We start from the raw sequence: 22,416 nt of genomic DNA, 5'->3' as shown, positions 1-22,416 counted from the left end.
AGTTTTGTGGTTCTTAATCTATTATCGGTTACAGTGGTATTTAAACCCGGAGTGTTTTGGCATTATGTCATGTGTTCTGTTGACCTGTCAGATAAAGCTCCAATGTAATCGTACTTTTCGCCACAGCACAGCCTCTCAGTTAGAGAGAGGGCACGTATTGATGATGAATTTGACCCTTCCTTCTCTAGCTATGATGTTCTGTCTCTGAGGTAAGGAGATGAGGCACCGGGGTTTCTCAACCTGGCCATCTACACCATAGTGAGGAGTTAATTCCTTCTGGAGATTTTCAAAGCATTGAACAAAATCCTTCGTTTATGATGGCTTGGTGCTTTTTGTATCCTTCTGTACATTTCATGAATATTTTGATGGGAAACTGAAAGTTGATAAACCAGACCCAGCTGTCTTGTGGCAGTAGCATCCAGAACTTTCTCTCCCTCTCTCTTCATGAATATTTCCCATTCCTGTCTGATCATATTGCATTTTTCCACACTGAAGGACAAAAAGAAATCTATGTGCAGGTCAGTCAAGTCGTGTCATAAATATTCTGTTCCTTGAGGTTTCAAGGTCACAGACAGTTTATCAAGGATATTTCAAATTCTCCGTCGTCTCTCTTTCCTTGGCTCTTTTACCAGAAATTCCAAAATAGCAGCCCAAATGCTTTCCCTCCACCTGAGACCATAAAAGCTAGGGCCTCGAAGCAAGGAAGAGGTTCAGCCGTCAACAGCTATGTGACTTTGGTTACCACTCTCTCATGACCAAATGATAGATTTTGGCCTCTGTGTCCGCCAGTGTGATTTCTAGTTTTAAAAAGGTAAAATTTCTGAGGGTTTCAGCTCTGACAGTTCAGAGAACTGCTCTTCACTTTGGCTTATTTCTGCCTCTTCTGCAGATCTCCCCTTATGGAACCAAATCGCCATTATGCTTCGGTACATCTATGTTCTACTTTGGTTCTTCTCTTTATTTATTTCACAACCTTAGGAAAATCTTCAAGTACATGCCAAGTTTTGGCCTAAAGACTGTATCCCTATCTCCTAGCCTTGTAAGAAAGAATTCATGGATCTGGTTGAAGAAAGGTATCTATAAGCAAATATGTTTGGAAAAAACATCAGATTGGTTCCACACCCCCCTTAGAGTTTTGCAATGGATGATCACTTACTAAGTTCTGCAATAGGGGAACCTGTTTTATTTTGCTTACCTTAGACTTTCCAAACATTCTTAACCTTGGAGTTCTTTTATTTCTGGTAGTATGCGTTAACATCCTCCATAATTAACGCCCATGCCGTACATAGGGGAGGCACAGCTCTGGAAGGCACATAGTCCCTAATTCTGCTGCTCACTGGCGACGTGATCTCAGTGTAAATCCAAAACTTCTTCACACGTCATATCGCTCGGATGTCAACTGAGGGAGCATAATGGCACCCATTTCACGTGGGTGAAGATTTATAGCACTATTACATGTCTGTGGTAGTTACGACTAACAGTATTCCAACTCTGGGGTCTGGCTCTTTGGGTTCCAATTTTGTCCCTCCGCTTCCTGACCTTGGGAACATTTCTTAACTTCTGTAGCTCAATTCTTCATCTATCCAATGGGGACAAAGATTGTACCATTCTCACAGTGTTGTTGGAAGAGTTTGGTCTGATTCACGTAAAACAATTATAAATGTGCCTGGTCCGTGGTGGGTACCTAATGAACGTTAGCCGTGTTATTGTCATCATTGGTGCTCTTGTTACGTCTGTGAGTGTATCACGTGAAACGGATTATTTTATTTATTTCAATTTAAATCCAAGTTAGTTAACATATAGTGTCATAAAAGTTTCAGGAGTAGGATTTAGTGATTCATCACTTACATAGAACACCCAGTGCTCATCCTAACAAGTGCCCTCCTTAATGCCCATCCCCCATTTAGCTCAACCCCCCACCACCTCCCCTCCACCACCCCTCAGTTTGTTCTCTGTGTTCAGGAGCCTCTTATGATTTGTCTCCCTCTCTGTTTGTATCTTATTTTTCCTTTCCTTCCCTTCCCCCATGTTCATCTGTTTTGTATCTTACATTCACGTATGAATGAGATCATATGGTATTTATCTTTCTCTGACTGACTTATTTTGCTTAGCGTAATACATTCTAGTTCCATCCGTGTTGTTGCCAATGACAAGATTTCATTCTTTTTGATCCCCAAGTAATATTCCATTGGACGTATATACCACATCTTTCTCGATTCGTCAGTCACTGGACATTTGGGCTCTTTCCATACTTTGGCTATTGTTGATAGTGCTGCTATAAACATGGGGGTGCATGTGCCCCTTCGAACCAGCATTTCTGTATCCTTTGGATAAATACCTAGTAGCACAGTTGCTGGGTCATAGTGTAACTCTATTGTTAATTTTTTGAGGAAACTCCATACTGTTTTCCAGAGTGGCTGCACCAGTTGGCTTTCTGAAAGGGATTATGTTAGATTTTTTTTTTATTGGGGTGTAATTGACCTATAACATTGTATTAGTTTCAAGTGTACAAAATAATGCTTTGATATTTGTATATATTGTAAAATGAGCACCACAGTGAGTCTCGTTAACATCCATCACCAGGCATAGCTACATTTTTTTTTTTGTCCTAGTAATGAGAACTTTTAAGATCTACCCTCTTAGCAACTTTCAAATAAGCAATACAGGATTATTCTCTGTAGTCAGTCACCAAGGTAGACATTACATACACATTATTTTAGTTCCCAAAAGCAACTCCTCTCACCTCAAGAAACAGCTTAAATCCAGCATATTATGAAAAGAGTATCACAGCCCTCCTGCAGATATTTGATGGTGCCTGTTGATTTTGACCTTCTCTCCATGTAGAGTCTGTGATCTGTATTTTCCATCATGTAACTTTTTCTGTTTGTGAACAGGGGCGGAGAGGCCTCGGCTCTGTTTTTGTCTGGGCCTCAGGAAATGGTGGAAGGAGCAAAGACCACTGTTCCTGTGACGGCTACACCAACAGCATCTACACAATCTCCATCAGCAGCACAGCTGAGAGTGGGAAGAAGCCTTGGTACCTGGAAGAGTGTTCGTCCACGTTGGCCACCACCTACAGCAGTGGAGAGTCCTACGATAAGAAAATAGTACGTGGCATTTGCATGTCATGATTTATTCATTTATCTTTCACTACGAAATACAAAGGAAAGGGGCACCTGGGTGGCCCAGTCGGGTAAGCGTCTGACTTTGGCTCAGGTCATGATGCTGCGGTTCATGAGTTTGAGCCCCGCGTCGGGCTCTGTGCTGACAGCTCAGAGCCCAGAGCCTGCTTCAGATTCTGTGTCTCCCTCTCTGTCTGCCCCTCCCCTGCTCACATTCTGCGTCTCTCTGTCTCTCTCTCTCTAAATAAACATAAAAATAAAAAGAAATACAAAGGAAGAACCATAAACTTAGATGCAAAAGTAATACATGGAAATAGGCAAGTAATATATGGAAATTAGCTGCTGATGCAATACAAGTATTTGTAAGTTTCGTCGTTCTGTTATTGGAAGTGCTTATCTGGGCCATTCTATTCCAGCATTTGATGTGGTCTTAGACATGAGTAAGCTTTAGTTTTATTGAAGACAAATGAGCAGTCCACTTTGACCTTGCGAGTTAGTGGTAGGGAAGAGACCAGTTCCGACACTCAGCCTACTTCCCTTATCCCTCTGTCCCCATACTGCCTTTGAAACTTACCTTCAGCGCTTCGGTTTCAAAGTGGGTCTGACTAAATCCGTGGGAACTAAACCGATCAAAAGGTGCTTTTCTACTACTGAGGCACCAGCTCGCCTGAATGAAGAGCACAGAAGTCCTACATGATCGCCCGCTTACCCGCGTGCCCTGCTCTCCGTGCAGACAGAGAACTGATTGAGAGTTCAGGTTGCAGGACCAGCCTGCTTGGGTTTTGTTCACTGTTGAACCATTTACTATAGCTGGGTAACGTTAGACACATTACTTAATTTTTCTGTCTCAACAAGCCTCATCTGTAAAAGGTGAGCATTTAATATTGCATGGTTTATGGCATTATTATTACAAAGATGATGAAGAAGTAAATAAAAAGGGCTCTGCATACGCCTTGAACCACTGATGCCCAAGGAAGTTCTGACTTCTGGGGTGCCCAGCGCCGTGCCTCTGGTTCTAAATTTCAAACACCTTTGCATTTTGCTCTTTTCTTGATGACAGTTTTGTAAACCATCTCAGGATTTGTCTCTCTAAAGTGAATCTAAGCTGCTTCACTTGACATTTTTTAGCATTTAGCGGAGACCCTTCTCTCAGGTCTTGTAGATTCATGCAAATTTGGGTCGCATCTGATTACACAGGGAGGAAACACAGCACTCCCTTCGTGGAATTCTCCATCCACATCCGTTTGGGTCTTCTTGATTATCCTGGTTATCATATAATTTTCATGTGTGATTCCTTAGCTACTTTTCACTACCTTCTTTAGTTACATTTTTCAGATTGATTTAAATAAAAATTGCCTACCCATATCCATATCCCCTCTGCCCCTAGCTTTCCTTAATTCCTCCACAATAACTGGGTTAAAAAATATGTACATGAATCTACCTTTAAGCACCTCCAACATTCATCAGTAAACATAACCCTGCAATACAAAGTAAAATATAAAAGGAGAAAACCCAGAGATGACAAGCACCACAGTTTCCTGGCTTTCTTAATGGGAAAGTGATGTTCCGTGATTTTTTACCTTCATTATGAAAATGTTATAATCCAGGAGTGCCCCTTTTGCTCTCAAATTTGCTTGTCTCTCAGAACTCGCGGTCAAGGTCCACTAAAACTAAGTGGCATCCGTCAGTTCTGCACCATAAAAATCCTGATGGAACTCTCTGGAATAAGAGTTCTCTTTCTGTACCTCTCGAGTCTGAAGGCAAATTTGCCATTGCTTCAAAGTGAATATGCCCGTCGACTCCTGTTTTCCTTGTGTGGTGATTGCCATGGAGAGGGTACCATGAAGTTCCATAAATGCCTTTCTTAAGAGAAATGTACAACCCAGTGGGCAAAATATCAAAGGAGAAGAAAAGGTTTTCTGGGTCCTGGATGGGAGAAGGCAAGATGGACAGACCTCAAAACCTCTACGTGAGATTTACTCCCTAGACTTGACCTTCCTAGCCCCTCATCATGCTGTGATGCTATGGTGGATGCTGTGACCACCCCCCGCCCCCAACAACAGGCAATCATTTAGGATTCTCCCAGGGACGGACAGAATGATCCGTTCACTGGATGGATTCATTCAGCCATAGACTACACTTTCTCCCTAACTGCTGCTTCTGATACCAAAACCTTTGCTGACTCACTTGATATATGCAACCTATTTGTTTCTCACTTCTGTTGAATCTCTTTCTCCCATTTTCGTAGCAACAATTTATTAGTAATTTTTCTCCATCCCGTTCTTAGAATCTCTTTATATTGCCCGAATCTGCAAATTACCGTAAACTGCAGAGGAATTTGGGAGCTGTTTCAAGTTAGAGTCTCCAGCCTTAGACCCATCTCTCAGTGGCTCAGTGACCCTCAACACTGCAATCTGTACCCCCCACCCCCCGAAGAAAGGCACTTTGATCGTGAACGTGTGAACAGTTTGAACATGAGTAGAGTTAGCAACAACACCGGCCTTTTATGGTCCAGCTGACCCCTTTTCCTTCTAGATGTCAGAATGACAAATAATCCTGCGACGTGCCTGGGACCTTTTCTTTACCAGGCTTTGAACCAAACGCTGGTGGGCCCTCAGAGGTGCCCACTTCCTGTCAATGGCATTGTGATTGAGTGTTGCAAGAATGGTGGTGACTGTCCCCCCTTTGTTCTGGGCCTCCCCTCCCTGGACCATTCATTTCCTTGTGCCATTTGTGGCTTCTTCAGGAGAGCACTGTTGTCATTTCTTGTCTGTAGAGCCCCATTGTGCTTTGAACCAGGCAGATGCTAAGGATTCAGGAGAGAGGAAGGATCGCTCTGCTTCAGGAAAAGCACTTTTGTTCAATAAATTTGACTTGTCCCCAACAGAATTGTTTGCAAGCAGGAGAACCTGGCCCTGGGTGTCAGATCGGCCACATCTCTGTCCCTTGGTTTCCCACCACGACTGTTGGTACAGTTGTGGACCTCGGTATTTCATTCATGCTTTAATCGATTCAGATCGGTAATGGTCTTATATCTTAATACAGCACGTGAAACGTCCAGAATAGCAAGATTACTATAGTAAGAAACTCCCCTGTAAGCTCAACAGAAATCAGTTGAAATGACTGATTATTATAAAGCCACATTATCAACTAATACGTTTTTATTAACAATATTGCATGCTTCTTATTCCGTGCCAAATACGTAATACGTTCACAGTTATGGTAACATGCCATAAATATGGCATTTTTTCTTTATCCTTCTAATTAGTACCAGGTACTGGGCATGCATTAAATGCATGGTCTCATAGTACCCTCAGAACTCTACACAGGAGCACCAGGAACCGTCCTCACTTTACAGATGAGAAAACTAATGCTTGAAAGGTTGAAAGAAACTTAGGCAGTACGTGATGGAGCCTGGATTCCCACCAAAGTGGGGATGGACGCCATCTTGTAACCAGGGTGCTGTCACGCTCTGGAGACTTCTCAAGGACACCCACCATGGGGCTGTCTGAAAGCACGGTGCTGCTCTCAGCTGTTTGGGGTTCTTTTCTTAGTGATAAAAAAAAAAAAATATATATATATATATGTATCTTTAGAACACATAGGTATCCATTATTTTTCACTCCCGGTGATTTATTTTGATTTTCACGTCCTAAGACCTCCTGATAATCCCCTAAAACAATCAGTACTCTTGCAAAAACCTAAAGCTCTTTGTCAATCCGAGTCGCTGGTCCCCTGTGTCAGCCCGGAGCTCGTCCAGAATATGCTTTCTGCGTGACGTTCAAGCTAGGGCTCTCCCTCTTGTCACAAGTGTCCTCTGTTAAGGCCCGGTACCGCCAGATAGCACTTCATTTGTGCTAATGAATTTCACCCCAGGGAGGGTTTTTCTTGTTCCCCTCCCCCAGTCCCTTTTATCTTGTTCAATTTTCTTCCTCGAGTCCGTAAAGCTGCTTAATGTATTACACTTTTTCTTACTGACTGCCTGTTTTGCAGTAGATTGGAAACTACGTGAGGTCGAAGATTTTGTCTTGTTCCTTCCCAGAGCCTGAGCTTAGTAAATATGCATGCATAAATCACTATCAGACGCTGGGAAGGATGGGAGCCGCATGGATTGTTTACGCAGCCACAGGAAGACAGGGAAATGCTCTGTTTCTTTAAGAAAAACTCCTTCTGGTAGGTTGGTAAAAGGCAAAGGCATTTGGCAATAATGTATTTCGCATCTGAAATTGCCCACAGGAATCTTGCCGTAAAGGCCTGCGTGCTACCTTTCTTAGTGTCCAAGGGCACTAAAGATCCCATCTAAAACCCTTCACTGCCTCCTGAAATGTCTCCCAAGTTCTGATTTGGAAATAAAGCTTCCCTCTCTCCCCAGTCCCTCCCATCGTTAAATGATCTCCTTCTTTTGGGACTCGTTCAACCTTTGCCCTTTTTCCTCTGGTCATTTGTCTTAGAGATTGGAATATGGCCTTGATCCTGTTCCTCCTGGGAGGGGTCTTGTGAGCCAAGGGTTAGAGTACATAGGCTCTGCTCAGCCCATTCCTGATGTCATGTTATTTATTTGTGTTCCCAACAAACTTGCGCCCCCCCCCCCCAGGGTATCTCAGGTTGGACTGAGTGACCAATTCCACGTGGAAAAATTGTCTTATTGCTTTTCATGTTCCTAAGCAGCTACAGATTTTCTCTTCTTACGGAAACATCCTGCTCCCCACCCCCACCCTCCCCCGCCACCCAAATCGTTATTCAGGTACAGTCACCATTCACAATGGAGTTGATTTCTGTCATCTCCCTGTTTCTTCTTTTGGCTTGAGAAATGGCATTCTTTTTCAAGCAGAAGACTGGCAAATCCAGATGTGTTTAGTTTGTTGGGAAGCTTGATACATAGTCTCTTGAGAATGTTAAAAAGAGGAAATGAAATTTGCTCCTGAAAAGTTCCGATCTCGATGGTGGCCGGAAGGAGAAGGTCGATACCCACTTGCCGACTTGGGCTGGATCTCAGGGCCAAGTCTGCTGCCATGGCCGGTGGTGGCCTCGAAGGGCCACCTTGGCTCTCGCGGATGACTATACCCGATAACTCAGCTTTTTTCTTTTGCTGCCATTTCAGGATTTAACCGTCACCGCTTACCCCCCGCTCTGTAATAGCTGCTACATGTCCTTAGGCAGGTTAGCCTGAGCCTTCATTTCCTTAGTTAATAGCGTCTCTTGCGTGCAGAGTTCCTGTGGGTTTCGACGTAGCTGTATGCACACACGCGAGCGTGCACACCCAGAAACGCCTATTGTGTGTTGTCTCACGTGTCGCAAGCTGCTTGAGGCGGTCGTTTGAGAAGCAGTCCAGCCTGTGGCGGCGACAGTACTTGTCAGGAACAGCTGTACTTTTAGCCCCCGGGCTATATATACGCATATACACTCATGACCTTTGTAGGTTGCTCGTGAGCTTACGTGAGTTTTTATCTGGAGAGGAGACAAAGGAGCAATCTTGAAGTCTTTCCTGATAATTGGGGGAGTTTATAGAACAAAACGAGTATACGGGAGCTTGATGTTAGTGATTCAACTTGGCCAATAAGTACTGTGCTACCGCTCTATACCTAGAACCGAGCTGAACACTTGGGAGGCGTAAAAAATCATCGAAGATGGCATCTTCCTCCAGTGATAGCAACCTCACGTTTGTAGGCAAAGCCTCACGTTTGCACTTCCATTTACAGATTCCCGTGGCAACACAGGACTGGAATTTTGTGTGGGCTCGTCAATCAGGATCGAATTTTACACCAGACTTTGGTGAACACAGAAAGCACTAATTGGTCCTCAATTCCCTTGTATTTTGCTGCGCTTAATAAATCAGCTTCTTCTATTTCATTCATTGACACGTTGAAGATTTATTTTCTGCCTTTCTTCCCCCCATGGCTGTGTTTGAAACAGCTTTTCTGGCGCGTTTCTAATCCAAATCAAAATCCACACCAGACACAAATTCAACCTAACAGACAGTAGAATCATTTCGTGTTTCAAAAATATCTGTTCGGTTACTCTTTTCCCAGATAGGAGACAATATGGCACCTTCAGAATAAAACAGATCGCGAGATCTCAGGGAGATAGAAACTCTTAACTGCAGGGCTGTTATTAAGGCTTGTCACTCATGGCCAAAGTCAATCAGAACTGAGATTCCCTGGAGAATTTCCTCAACAGGCTGGAATAAAAGATCCAATCAGCCCAACTAATGAAATGTGAAATAATAGGAAGTAAGAGCTTATGATGAGAAAAAGTCGTGGTTCTGCTCGGAGGAAGCGTGACTGGACCTGAACAACACCCACCCCTTCGCACCAAATAAAGATGACATCCCCAGCTTGGCGGGGTCCAAAAAACCATCTGCAACTCATCCATGAGACAGGCTGCACATCTAATTTGCTGACCGGGACAGCTTCGATCTGGCTCGAGGCCTGGTGTCGTCTTCTGTTTGCTTCACTCTGACGGACAGAAAGGATATTTTCGTGAGCGATCAGAGAAGTTCCGTGGAGGAAAATTCTGTTTCTGATTTGGGTAGCGAACTGAGAGAGCTTGGAGTGTGCAAGATGGGCCACCGGGATTGAAACCCAATTTTGAGGCAGTTTTTAAAACGGAGCCCAAACTGACAGAGCTTTCTTGTTCCGTTTTCACATACGGGAACCTCTGGACTCCTTGCTCTGTGATGCGGGCCTACTGTTCCACGCCACGCTTCCTTGAAATCACACCGTCAGATCTTGCGTGCGTGTGTTGTGATTAACGGGGTTGCCCCGTGTGGTTCCAGTTTTCGGGACATCATTTTTCTTCGAGATTGCATGCTCCTTGGTGGTCCTTGCCTTTTCTTTCCAAAGATAGACACAAAAATTCCCTGATACTCTGGCTTCTCCTCATGACGAAAACCCTGCCTCAGATCTTTGTGGTAATTTACACCTAAATATTTCCACCACTGACAGTCACTTCCTCTTGAAATGACCCAGCTGGAATTTCTCCCTAAAGCGGGGATGCGAAGGAGTGAGGCTGTTTTCGTTTCTTTTTCTCTCCACTCCTTTTACCCTTCCTCCCCGTCACCTCCCTGCTCCATCCCTTTTCGCTGTCTCTCACCACTCAAGTTTCACTTAGTTAAGGTGATTGCAAAACCTAAATGAATAAAAGCACAATGCCGACTTGGAATATTCCACACGCTTGCCCACACCGAGAGCGTTTAGCGCTTGGTTGGTGTTTGCGTAGAAAAGTACGGAGCAGCTTTTCATTTAAGCACGCAACGTGTATGTCCATACCTGGTGACCGTGTGTGGATGAGGCATATTCCTACGGCAGACCCGACGTCATCAAGTTTTTATTGTTCACGTTTGAGGTTGGCCGGAGATGGTTCTTTATCTGCCCGAAAAGCATTGCACACACTTGGAGTGTTTATTCTGGATTTGTTTCTGTGCATCGAAAGTGTCTGATCCAGCTGAGGAATAAGCAAGATGAGCCAAGTGGGAAGACATCGTGAAAAATCCTGAATCCAGGCACAAGCCATTGAAAAAAAGAAAACCTGGCAAAGGAGCGTGGCCATGAAGGGGAGGCGAAGTGAGCAGAACACAGGGCCATCTCTCAACAACGGAATGTCTGGAGACTCGGAAACAGACTGCTCCGGGGTCCTTATGCCTTGACTTAGTGTGTTTGATAAACCAGGCTGCAAATTTACCCACGATTTCAAATGAATTAGAAATACCTTTGCTGGGCACCTAGGTGGCTCAGTCGGTTAAGAGCCAGGCTTCAGCTCGGGTCATGATCTCACGGTTCGTGGGTTCGAGCCCCGCGTCGGGCTCTGGGCTGACAGCTCAGAGCCTGGAGCCTGCTTCGGACTCTGTGTCTCCCTGTCTCCCTGCCCCTCCCTCGCTCGCCCTCTCTTCTCTCTCTCTGTCAAAAATAAATAAACATTAAAAAAAAATTAGAAATACCTTTGCAATGATCCAGCAGTCCCACTTCTCCTTGTACATTCAAGAGAATTGAAAACAGGATTGTGAAGAGATATTTGCAGCCCCATGGGCACAATAGCCGAGAGACGGAAGCCGCCCAGATGTCCACTGATGGATGGATGAATAAAATGCGGCAAATACATACAATGAAATATTGTGCAGCCTGAAACGAAGGAAATCCTGCCAGATACGACAACATGGATGAGACTCGAGGACGTTATTCTTCGTGAGATACGCCCGTCACGCACACGCAAAAAGACAAATACTGTGTAATTACATTTATAGGAGGTGCCTAGAGTAGTTAAACTCATAGACACAGAAAGTAGGACGGTGGTTACCACAGGCTTGGAGGAGGGGACAAAGGGGAGTTGTTTAACGGGTGGAGTTTTATTCATACACGATAACGTTCTAGAGATGTGTCGTAAGACAGCGTGCGGATAGTTAACAATATTGTACTGGACACTTGAAAGTTGTTAAAAGGGTAAATTGGTGTTATGTGTCTGTTACCCCAACAAAAAGCCAAAGAAATACATTTTAAAGCCAACAATTAGGGGCGCCTGTGCGGCTTAGTCAGTCAAGCATCCGACTCTGGCTTCTAGCACAGGTCACGATCTCATGGTTCATGACTTCGAGCCCCAAGTCGTGCCCTGTGCTGCCAGCATGGAGCCTGCTTGGGATTTTCTGTCTCCCTCTCTCTCTCGCTCGCTCGCTCGCTCTCTCTCTCAAAGTAAATAAACAAACATTTTGTAAACAATAACAGAGTCAACAATTAAAAATCCAGAAAGTTTCTTCGGCAGAAGTGGGCAAGGGCTCTGTTTACCCAAACATCCGCTAAGCGACTGGTGTGGAGGTTTGGAAGGTGGCTGGTTAATCAAGTCTGTTAATCGAGAGAAAACCTTGCCTTCTTGCCAGATAGACTGTCAGGAGTCTAGACCTCTTTTCAGGAAAAGAGGGCAAAAGCTCGCCTCCTGTCTTCCACCACCACATCTCTACGGTTCTATTATTTTTGTTCATTCTGCCATTTTTTGTGTATCAGTGCCTGTTGGCATGGATCATCTGGCGACCTTAAAAGTGTCAAAAGCAACAAAGGAAAGACCATGAGAACCGATGACCCTGGATGAAGCTAGTTCAGCCCGCGTGTCAGTCTAGAGCCATACCAGATAATTAAATGGTCCATACAGACATCCGCATGGGACCCTGAGGAAATATCTAGGGGAGGGCTCATGTCTAAGGAGTTACACGGCACTTCCTTCCTGTGAAGATCAAATTTCTTTCCAAATCAGCCAATCAGAAAAGCAGGACTTGGTTTTCAGCCGCGTTTATCCCGCCACACCTTTCTGATGACCTTCCTCCTCAGTTTCCCCATCTGTAAAATAGGGGCAATACCCTCGTCTGGATGCCAGAGCTTAACCCCCGTCCTCCAAAACTGCAAGGAGATCGCCAGCTCATCTCGTGAGCCTTGTGTGTTCCCAGCAGGAGTGATATGAGACCCAAGGAGGCAGAAGTGGATGCTCGTGGGGGAGGGAGGATTTTTTAAATCGTAGATATTTCGGTGGTTTGCAGAATCTGTACCTTGTAGTGTTTAATTTGTCTTGTCGCGGAGACTCTCAGTTTAACGGTTTTCCCCCTTAGTGAGATGATCCTGAAACGGAGGTTGAGGACCTCTGCTCTCGCTGGTGGGCGTGCTATTCAGCCACAGCTCAAGTGAACCGGATTCAAACCAAGGGGAAAACAATGATCTAGGTCTCACATTCTGCTTTTAAAAATGGAGAAATGGCTAATCCCCTTCTGTGACATACAGGCAGGCGCTTAGTGCTGTCCCATCAAGCACCCGGGCTTCAACCGTGTTTTTAGTATTCACGTGAAATCTCTGAGGAGGTCTTAAACCAGTGTTCCTTGCATGACAGGGCTCGGCTTTGCTTAAAACCTGCAGCTCGGGGCGCCCGGGTGGCTCAGTCCGTTGAGCATCCGACTTCGGCCCAGGTCATGATCTCACGGTCTGTGAGTTCGAGCCCCGAGTTGGGCTCTGTGCTGCCAGCTCAGAGCCTGGAGCCTGCTTCGGATTCTCCCTCTCTCTCTCTCTGCCCCTCCCCCACTCATGGTCTGTCTCTCAAAAATAAATAACCGTTAAAACCAAAATTAAAAAAAAAAACAACAAAACAAGACAGAAAACCTGCAGCTCACCCAAAGCATCAGTTCTGGGAGGACAAGGGTCAGATCGTGTGCTTTTATGCTCCCAGTGCCTAACTCGGTGTTTGGTTGTCGGTTCAACATAACCTGCTTATGAAAGTGCTGGGGTAATGAAAGAGCTTTATTCTTAACTAGAGCTGGGTCTGGGGGTGAGGCAAGCGAGCATTTGGGGGTAAAATTTAAGGGGACACTTGCATAACCCCCGCGTCCCGAGCCAAAGACTCACCGTAGTCCCGACCCTGGTTTTCACGGAAGCGGAGTCCGATTTCCACAGGCTTCCCTTTGCAAAGTCGATTTACACAGGCGACTCTTCTGGAAGTGATATGGTCAGGAGTGCAAAACAAGGCACTTAAAACAACTGTTTCGACACCCCTCCGTTCCACTTTTATGAGTAAATTTCTTTCGACTTGCGCGTGACTCACATTGACCCCAGCTCCCTAAATGTTTCATTGCTGTCTTCCAGATTACCACAGATCTGAGGCAACGCTGTACAGACAACCACACCGGGACCTCGGCCTCGGCCCCCATGGCTGCGGGCATCATCGCCCTCGCCCTGGAAGCCAAGTAAGCTTTTAGCTTCCTATTGTCTCCGCTGGCGACAACCCCTCATCTCAAGGACAACTTACCCATTCCCTACTATATGATCCCTAGCACAACAACCCAGAGCAGAATCTTCCAAATGCGACCTTTCAAACGCCAAAGACTAGGATTTTAAAAAGAATTTTTTTTCCCCGATATCAAGAAAAAAAAAAAAAAACCAATTCATTTCTTTTTTTTTTTTTTTTTGGTTTTTATATCCTTAAAAAATCAAACTGTGTAATTACTTTATTATGGAGTCATGGTGTAGGCATGCCAGTTGGCTCCAACCCTGTTGCCTTGTTGAGGTTTTTATTCTAGTCTGGGAATGTTCCTGTGGGTCTCAGAACAGTCAGGGGCCCTTTCCCTGCAGAACAGCCAGGCAGCTCGGATTCCAGGACAATAGCGCTCCCTCTGGGGGACAGACTATGTCAAGGTCATTTGACTGAAGCTCAGGGTCAAGAACAACCCACCCACCTTCAGCCCTGTTGCGCGTGGTCAAATTCTGTGTCTGAGAGATCCCTTGAAAGGCCCCTTAGATTCCGTGCTGTAGGCCTCACTCTCTGTCTGTGAAACACCAACAGATTTTGCTGTCTTAACCAACGTCAATTTGTCTCCACTCTTGGGAATCCTGGATCTTAATTCTTTCAAAACCTCGTACAGATCTACACGCTCTTACCCTCAATGTCAAAACCCAAAATGCCAAGAAAACTGGAAGCTCTTTTGCAAATTTGGCACAAAAACTCATTTGATGGCAAAGCCCTGAACTGACTTGAGGTGGTTTGTCTTTATCGTGCGAATCCATACAAATATTAACGTATGTGATTCTGACGTGCTGGCTCAGAGCCTCCCCCCCCCACCCCCGCACCCCGCCCCGGAAGTTTTGTATAATCTATGCTCCGGATGCCATATCTGAAAAAATGTCGAATTCCAAATACATCAGGTCCAAGAATTTTAGAAAAGGGACTGTGGGCCTGCACTCTGATGCCCTCCTACAAGAGGATCATAAAAGCAACTGAAGTAAGAACGTAAGTGTTTTTCCAGAAATAGCCTTGCACCCCTGTCCCAGGGAGGAATAGAATGATGTTTCCATTTAGTTGTACCCAAACGGAGAGAAATAGCCGATGACAGGAGAAGAACACAAGAATGATGACGAGACCTTCAGTAAGAACAGTACTCGCTCAGTCTCAGTACGTTTGTAGCTGCCCATTCTTTAAGGCAGAGAGCCTGTGTTAAGGCAGTCGGGCCCTCGTGTCATATGGAAAGAGTGAAATATAAGGCATGGAAAGCCCGAGACGGGCAGAAGGACACAGCTTCAGATGTGGGCTGTCTTCGTCTGTTGAGACCACTAGAACAAAATACCGCAAATGAAGTAGCTCATAAACAACAAAAATTATTTCTCGTTTTTCTGGAGGCTGGGAAGCCTAAAATCGAGACACTGGCCCATCGGGTGTCCGGGGAAGGTCCACTTCCTAGGCGGGTCCCATGGCAGAAAAAAAAGGGGCAAGGGAGCTCTCTGGGGTCTCTTAAGAGGTCTCCTCTTTGTGACGGCACCACCCTCATGACCTAAACACCTCCCAAAGGCCGCACCTCCTAACGCCATCACACTGGGCATTAGGTTTCAACATACGAATTTCGTGGGGACACCAACATTCAGAACATACAGTGGGTGCCACACCTTTTGTTGACCCCTTGCCAAAAATTGACGTGGAGAGATCTCCAAGTTCACACGAATGTCTGTATCGCTTTCTTTTTGATGAGGTTAATTAATAATCGTTGCAATGTGTTGTATCTTTTAAAGTGTTAAAAATTGGGGTGGAGCAAAGAACTTGCACTTACCTTATTAAATTCTCACCTGACAACTTTTCACTGGGCAGTTCTGGCCACAGAAGTGTCTGTTAGGTATCTATTTCTCTAATGTTTTATTTATTTATTTTTGAGAGAGCAAGTGTGTAAGCAGGGGAGGGCAGAGAGAGAGAGAGACAGACAGACAGAAGCAGAGACAGAGACAGAATCCGAAGGAGGCTCCAGGCTCTGAGCTGTCAGCACAGAGCCTGATGCGGGGCTCGAACCCACGAACCGCGAGATCATGACCTGAGCCGAGGTCAGATGCTTAACTGAGTGAGCCCCCCCAGGCGCCCCTAAGTATCTGTTTTTAAGTTGGTGACTGCTGATTGGATCTTTGAAAAGCATATTGGCTTCATCCTGCAATTCTGGGGTATTTGCCCACAAAATAGTAAATTAGAAAAAAGTCAGGAATTGATCAAGCACTTCCTAATTCCCCTCCAGAAATGGTTGTCATTCTCACCCTTGGTAATTAAGCGCCATATCGGTGGCTACAGATATACATGATACTCCGTTCCTTGGGATATTACCGTACCACTAATATTTCAACAGTTCTCGTAACCACTATTTAAGTTCAGGTGGAGAATCCTCACTTTTATGCCTCAAGCAGCGCACTCGGTTGGCTAAGTTTGCCTTGGGGCTGGGAACACCCTGAAAGCCTTCCATCTGTTTTCGTGCTCTTTGCCTTCTGAGCATTTTTAAAGATTAATTTTTGCCGCAACTGTGATGGATGGAAGGCAGGGGGCCAGACAGCCTCTACGTGGAAAGAGCCACTGTTAATTGAAGACTGTCAGCAGTACGGTCTGATCATGGAGCCAAAAGTAGATGGTAAATAGACTGATAGATAAAATGAGAAAGGATAAACCGTGCCTTGTAACTCCACGTAACTCCACGTAACTCGTTCGGTGGGCCAATCTTTTCCCGTAAGTGAAGCTGGAGGTTAGGAGGGGGACATCAGTATTCCAAGAGTGGGTCAGACGTTGATGATACACCTGGATCAATAAGCTGTGGGCCTCCAGCATGGCGTCAAAAGTATCTGGGACTAAGAAATGACAGCACAGAGCTCGGATGACAGTAAGCCAAGGCTTCAGTTGTTCGAAAGCTAAGCCGAAGCCTTGCAAACACACCTCACCCACTCAGCAGCCTCCCCCCCCCCCCAGGGATGTCCTCATCTAGTGCTTTTCAACAAGTCTTGGAGCTGGGTATTTGGAGATTCAACCTTTCCTCTCACAAGCTGAAAAGCCTGATCTAAGGAGGGAGAAGACAAAGCGGGCAGCATTGCCCCGGGGCACAGCCAGCACTCTCAGGTCAGGGAGTAGGGTGAGGCTGAGTGTTGGGGGTAAAAAGCTGCCAGTGGGGACTGCCGTCCCCATTTCCCAGCATGCCCCAACTGTCCCCGTGCTCTAGGGGGTATTGTCATTTCTCCTAATGGCAGATTTCAATCTAGATTGAATCAATTCAATTCAATTCAATTCAGTCAATCTAGATTCAATCAATCAATTCAATTCCATCTAGATTACAGTCACTCAGGGAAAACTGCCACTTCCTGGCCTCCCTCCCCGGCAGCCTGCTTTCGATGCATCGCAGGTGGAATCTAAGAGAAAAGAAAAAAAACAAAACAAACAAACAAACAAAAAAAAAACGATACAAAACATAGAAACAGATCAGCTCAAAGTGTGCAGATTTCTTATCGGAGCTCAAGCAAAGCTTGGTCCTGAGTTAACTGCTGCGAGAGCTCATAGGACAGACCCCCCAGGCCATCCTTTTCGTAAGGGTGTGTAAGAACAGGTGTTACCACAGAGGACACTGTAGCATACCCCAGACCCTCGGGTAAAAGCACACTGCACCCAAGACTGGAAGGATTCCCAGTCCCTCGAAAATCTGCCTCCTTTTCCTATTCTTCCTCAGTTTGAGCCTCGTCATCGCTACAGGCGCTTCTGACAGTCGGATCACAAACTTTGCCTTTCTAGTAAATAAGGCAGTTTCCTCCTGTTCCCAAAGATATCACCTGGGTGCAGAAAGCTGTCAGTGTTTTACCCTTCTAAAAACCGGGAGCAATTTCAGAATAGGAGAAAATCCTGTCATCTTAAAACACAGGAGAGGACACTGTTTTTGTGCTGGGGTACTCTTTGTATGTATTAGTTCAGAGGTTTCTAATATTTCAATTAGGTGGATTTTGTGGATCTGGAAGTCATTTTCTGGTTTTTTCAGCTGGGTGAACAGGGACTGTGTAATCAGTGATTATAAGTGAACTAATTCTCATTTGGGCCGTTGCTGCTGAAAGTGGTGTCCTTTTGTGTGGCATAATTCAGCAAGTTCAAGTAAAATGCGCGTCCCGGGAGCAGGTTTCTTACCTAAAGAAAAGAGTGAAACATGACTAACAGTTTTAGGTGAGCAGCACAGGAGAACGAAAGAGCTTGGCATCGCAATCTCAATGCCGGGATGTATTGCCAGTTACCATAGCCCTGTTGGGAAGAGAAAAGAAAGTTGCCAGCAAATGACGTTGCCTATAAAATGGTTTAGTAAATAAAAATGGCAATAACTGACGTTCATAAGAATACACTCTTCAGATTTTTAAACTCTGTTTTACTGAAGTTTCCCTGACCGGAGGCTGTAAGCGTTAGCAAAGGGAAACTAATTTAGTAGAGTCTTCCCTATGTTTAAATACCAGCATTAGCTCAGGACATTCAAAATTTAAGTTTACCGAAGACACCTTTCGGCCTTGAGTTGCAAATGGTTTCTCACTGGTAAACCGAGTAACATATGGTTAGCAATCAAGAAATGTTGTACAGCGAACGGTCAGTGAAAGGGACTGAGTCAGATAGAAACTTTGAAAAGTGTTTAGGACTTTGAGAAAGGAGGGTGTTGATGCAAAGAATCTTCCACACAATCCTTGGTTGAAGTGACCTGGGAGCATTTGCCTCCAGTTTCGTATCTCAGGAGCCTCAGGGATACCTTCCTTTGAGAACGTCTAACAGAGCTACACCTAAACTCAGAAAATAAACAAATTGAAGGGGGGGCTGTCATTGGGTGCTAAAAATGTACCCAGGATGTCACCTGCTTCTGGTATGCTTCCTAGCCAACTTGATGGGCATACAATACACACATCTCTAGGTAGGCTCATCTATTTTATTTTATTATCTCCCTGTTCTCTCCTATTTCAAATGTCCTGTCGGAACATATCCTATAAGTATTTGTAGAATACAGATTATAGGACCTATATAGACAGAATGTAGCACTAGCTAATTTATTGTTGTCGTGTGAGGCCGAAACTCCTGGAGACTAAGGATTGTACATTCCTGCCTTTATATTTGTATATAACAAATATCTAGTGCACGCTAAAAAAAAAATAGTCTAAAGCATCATGCTAGATGCTAAGTGAATTAAGCAGGGCATATTTGAAATATTTGTAAAACATGTCACTTGCCTTCAAAGGGAGGCAAATGTACACTAACATGGATGCACAAGCTATTTAAGAAAGCCAATGAAATCAGTTTGGGGGGAAAGGTTGTGGAGTGTGCCGGATTTGGCTGAAAATAGAAATGGCCCACCTCCATGATCCAGCTTGGAACATTGGCGCCGTGATACTCTTACATCCTTCATGACATCTAAGCACAATGTTTTGCAGAAGGTCAATTCCATACAAACATTAGATCAGTCCATCTAGTCCAACCTTCTCATTTTTTGTGCGAGGGAAATGAAATGAACAGAAGTGTTCAATTTCGTATATTCGTTATTTTTACCTCTTAGTTCCTCTAGCGGGTAGCGATTAGTGACTTCTCCCCACGTGACCTCAGCTCATTCCTTACCCAGTTTACTTATGATCCCTTAGAACTGGGCTTAACTTGGGGAGAATAAAGACATGATGTTATTCCCTCCCTTAGCTTCCAAGAGAAGCCCCTCCACCTTTGATCTTTAGTGGAAGGGATAACGTGAGACATGGAAAGGTCAATGTGTGAAGAATTAAAGACGTGTTGCGCTACAAGATGATTCACACCATATGCTGTTGATTTCAGAAGAACCATCCTGGAAATTCTTTTCTCAGGAAATTAAACTTACCATCTGTATTTCTTATAAACCTAAAAGTCCATCTATATAAATGTTATGCACTTACCAATGGTCAACCACTTTATGCGTATGCTCTACCTTTCATGATAATCTCTGTCTTACCAAGTATGTTTCCAGTGCAGGGGAAAAAAATATGAGGAAATGCTCCAAATATTTGAGATTCAGTGATTGTGAGAAATTAATACCTGGGACAGTTGAGATGGGGCCTGAAGTTTTTAGCAAGTTGAGTTAAAGTAACTAATTGAGGGGCTTCAAAGATCTAGACCTGACCGTCTTGCAGGGAGGAGACCACATAAGAAGGATTCGATAGACGTAAACATTTCTAAATATTGGGGTTAGCATCTTAGGCCTGATATCTTGTACACTCTTCTTATCTTCTTTGTTTTGTTGTAATTAAAAACACATTTCAGTAAAAACGTTCCATTAAAAATACTCCCAAAGGCCACATTCCCCCGTACGAAATGCTGCAGTGGGCGGGGAGACAAATGGTTGTTGAGGTAAAATAGCAGAGAATATATCCACTCTTTCCTTGTAGGAGAGTGTTGCTCTGATTTCAAGGAGGACTTCAGAAGCACATGCACAATACATGTATATTTGCCCAGATTCTCTGTAATTACAAGAGCGAGGATGGAGTTAACACACACTCCCTTTTCCCCCATGCTCTTAGAGCTTTTAGGGTATTGTAGAAGCTTCTAGAATGTTGTAGTTTGGGCTTAGAACTTAGCTGAGATTTCTGGCATGGAGGGTTGGGATATATAGCATGAGGAGGGTGGGGAGACTTAAACTGTAATCAGGGAGGAGCGCTGAAAAAGGAGGTTCGTGAGGTAAAAAACAGCACACATTGCCACTTGAGGCCGAGCGGACAGAGAAGGGATGTACTGTCCTGGGCTATTCCCTATAGTGAAATAATTGTAACCAGACCCACAGAGCAGTTACCACGGGCCTGCTGCCAGGACTGTGCATGAAAATAGCTTTGTTATGTCTACATACACACAGACAATACACTGTGTCCCCTAGCACTTTTCAAGTTCAAATTATGTGGAAGCCAGTTTTCACTGGACTCAACTTTGTACCTAACTAGTAGTTAATGGTTTAAAGCATTGCAGCTTCCAAAGGTGTCCTTTATTGCTAGAAAAGCCCGAGTCAATAGGTTCATTCACTTTGTGTTATCTTGAGATTCAGCCTGTGTTTTCCATCCCCTTCCTGAGATGAGGAAGCTAAGAAGGGGTGGATGGATAGTTGAGTTGCCCAGAGACTGAACTGAAGACAGAGACGTGATTAGGTGACTGTTGCCTGCTTCTTTTGCTTAGCTTTATTTTAGAAAAATGGAGTATTCACTGAACGTATTTTCCTTTTATTACTGTAACACTAAAGATCATTTCTTAAGAAGAGTAGTTCTTAATTTGGTTACAGTCCCCAGAGTTTTTGCTTATATACATCATTTTCAAGGTCATATGCTATATTAGAAATGTCTCATGTTATAAATACCTGATTTATGATTTAACCTAAGCGGTAACACTATTTAAGATTGAAAATGGGAAAGACCTGTCCTCTGGGATTTGACTCATTTTATAGTAATTATATCATTATCTATGCTATGTCATCCACCCCACCACCTTGACAAGAATTCCGTCTCAAAGGACACGATGCCTAAAAATTCTATAAACAATGATACCACTCTGAGAAAATAGTTTAAGCCCAAGGGGGAGAAAAGAGTTAAGTTGTGAGAAGCGATTTTGGAAAGAAATTTCTAATCTTGTTTTTCTCATCTCTGAAAGGTGTGTAGAGAAAATGTGGTGTTGGTAACATAGAGCTTAGATGGAATCATTCATTCATTCAGTAGACATGTATTAATGGTCTACTAGTTGTCAATATCTATGCTAGACATTGTGCATTGAACAATGGGTTGACATACCTGGAACTTTGGCCCTATTTGGCGAGGCAGTCTTTAGGAAACCAAATGATAAGTACTAAGAAGAACATAAACAGAGTAGAATACTGGAGAGTAATTTGATGAAAGGAACCATTTTGTCTAGAGTGGCAATGGAGAGACCTCTTGGAGGAGGTGACATTTTTCTGAGACCTGAAATATAAGAAGGCTCCCTTGTAGAGAACTGGACTGAGCATTCCAGGGAGAGGGAGGAGTAAGTTGGGAAGACCACATAATTGGAATATGGTTATTGGCTTTGAGAACTAGGAAGATATGCAGGACTAGTGTGAGCTGGAGATTTGGAAAAGTTCAGGTCACATAAGGTGTCATAGTAAGTAAACATGATAGAGGTCTGTGGAGTCTGTAAAGGAGAAGATTTGATTAAAATTTGTAAAGATTATTCCAACTTCTCCTTGGAGAGCTGTTGGTGTGAGAGCAAAGCAAGCGCCATTTTGGAAGCTAGTGCCATAGTTCAGGAAAGATTAGGGTAGCTTGGTCAGCGCGACAATAATGGAGACAGAAACAAGTGGATCAATCTGATGTTTGTTTAGCAGGTACAGCAACCAGGGAATGAATTAGATAATGTGCTTTGGGGCGGGGGAAGAAAACCTCAAGGCTGAGTTCTAGTTTCTTAGCTGAGCTCTTGGGTGGATTGTGCACCATTTATTGAAATAGATACCCTTTTTTCTTTCCATGGGCTTCTGAGAATTGAAAGAAGCATAAAGACCCAT

The 22,416-nt window shown here is 44.2% G+C and overlaps 1 protein-coding gene across 1 annotated transcript in view; it reads left to right on the top strand.

Moving 5' to 3' along the window:
* The window catches only part of PCSK5 (proprotein convertase subtilisin/kexin type 5), a 471,153-nt gene that overhangs the window by 201,862 nt on the left and 246,875 nt on the right, over window positions 1–22,416 (top strand). Inside the window, exons 8-9 of the mRNA XM_040449255.1 lie at window positions 2,895–3,107; window positions 13,730–13,830. Of these exons, the coding sequence (XP_040305189.1) occupies window positions 2,895–3,107; window positions 13,730–13,830 (314 nt within the window). The remainder of the gene's footprint in view (window positions 1–2,894; window positions 3,108–13,729; window positions 13,831–22,416) is intronic.

This window comes from Herpailurus yagouaroundi, unplaced genomic scaffold, assembly GCF_014898765.1.
Source record: "Herpailurus yagouaroundi ecotype Mexico unplaced genomic scaffold, PumYag 199, whole genome shotgun sequence".
NCBI classification, from domain to species: Eukaryota; Metazoa; Chordata; class Mammalia; order Carnivora; family Felidae; genus Herpailurus; species Herpailurus yagouaroundi.
This window is presented reverse-complemented; position numbering and strand designations above follow the sequence as displayed.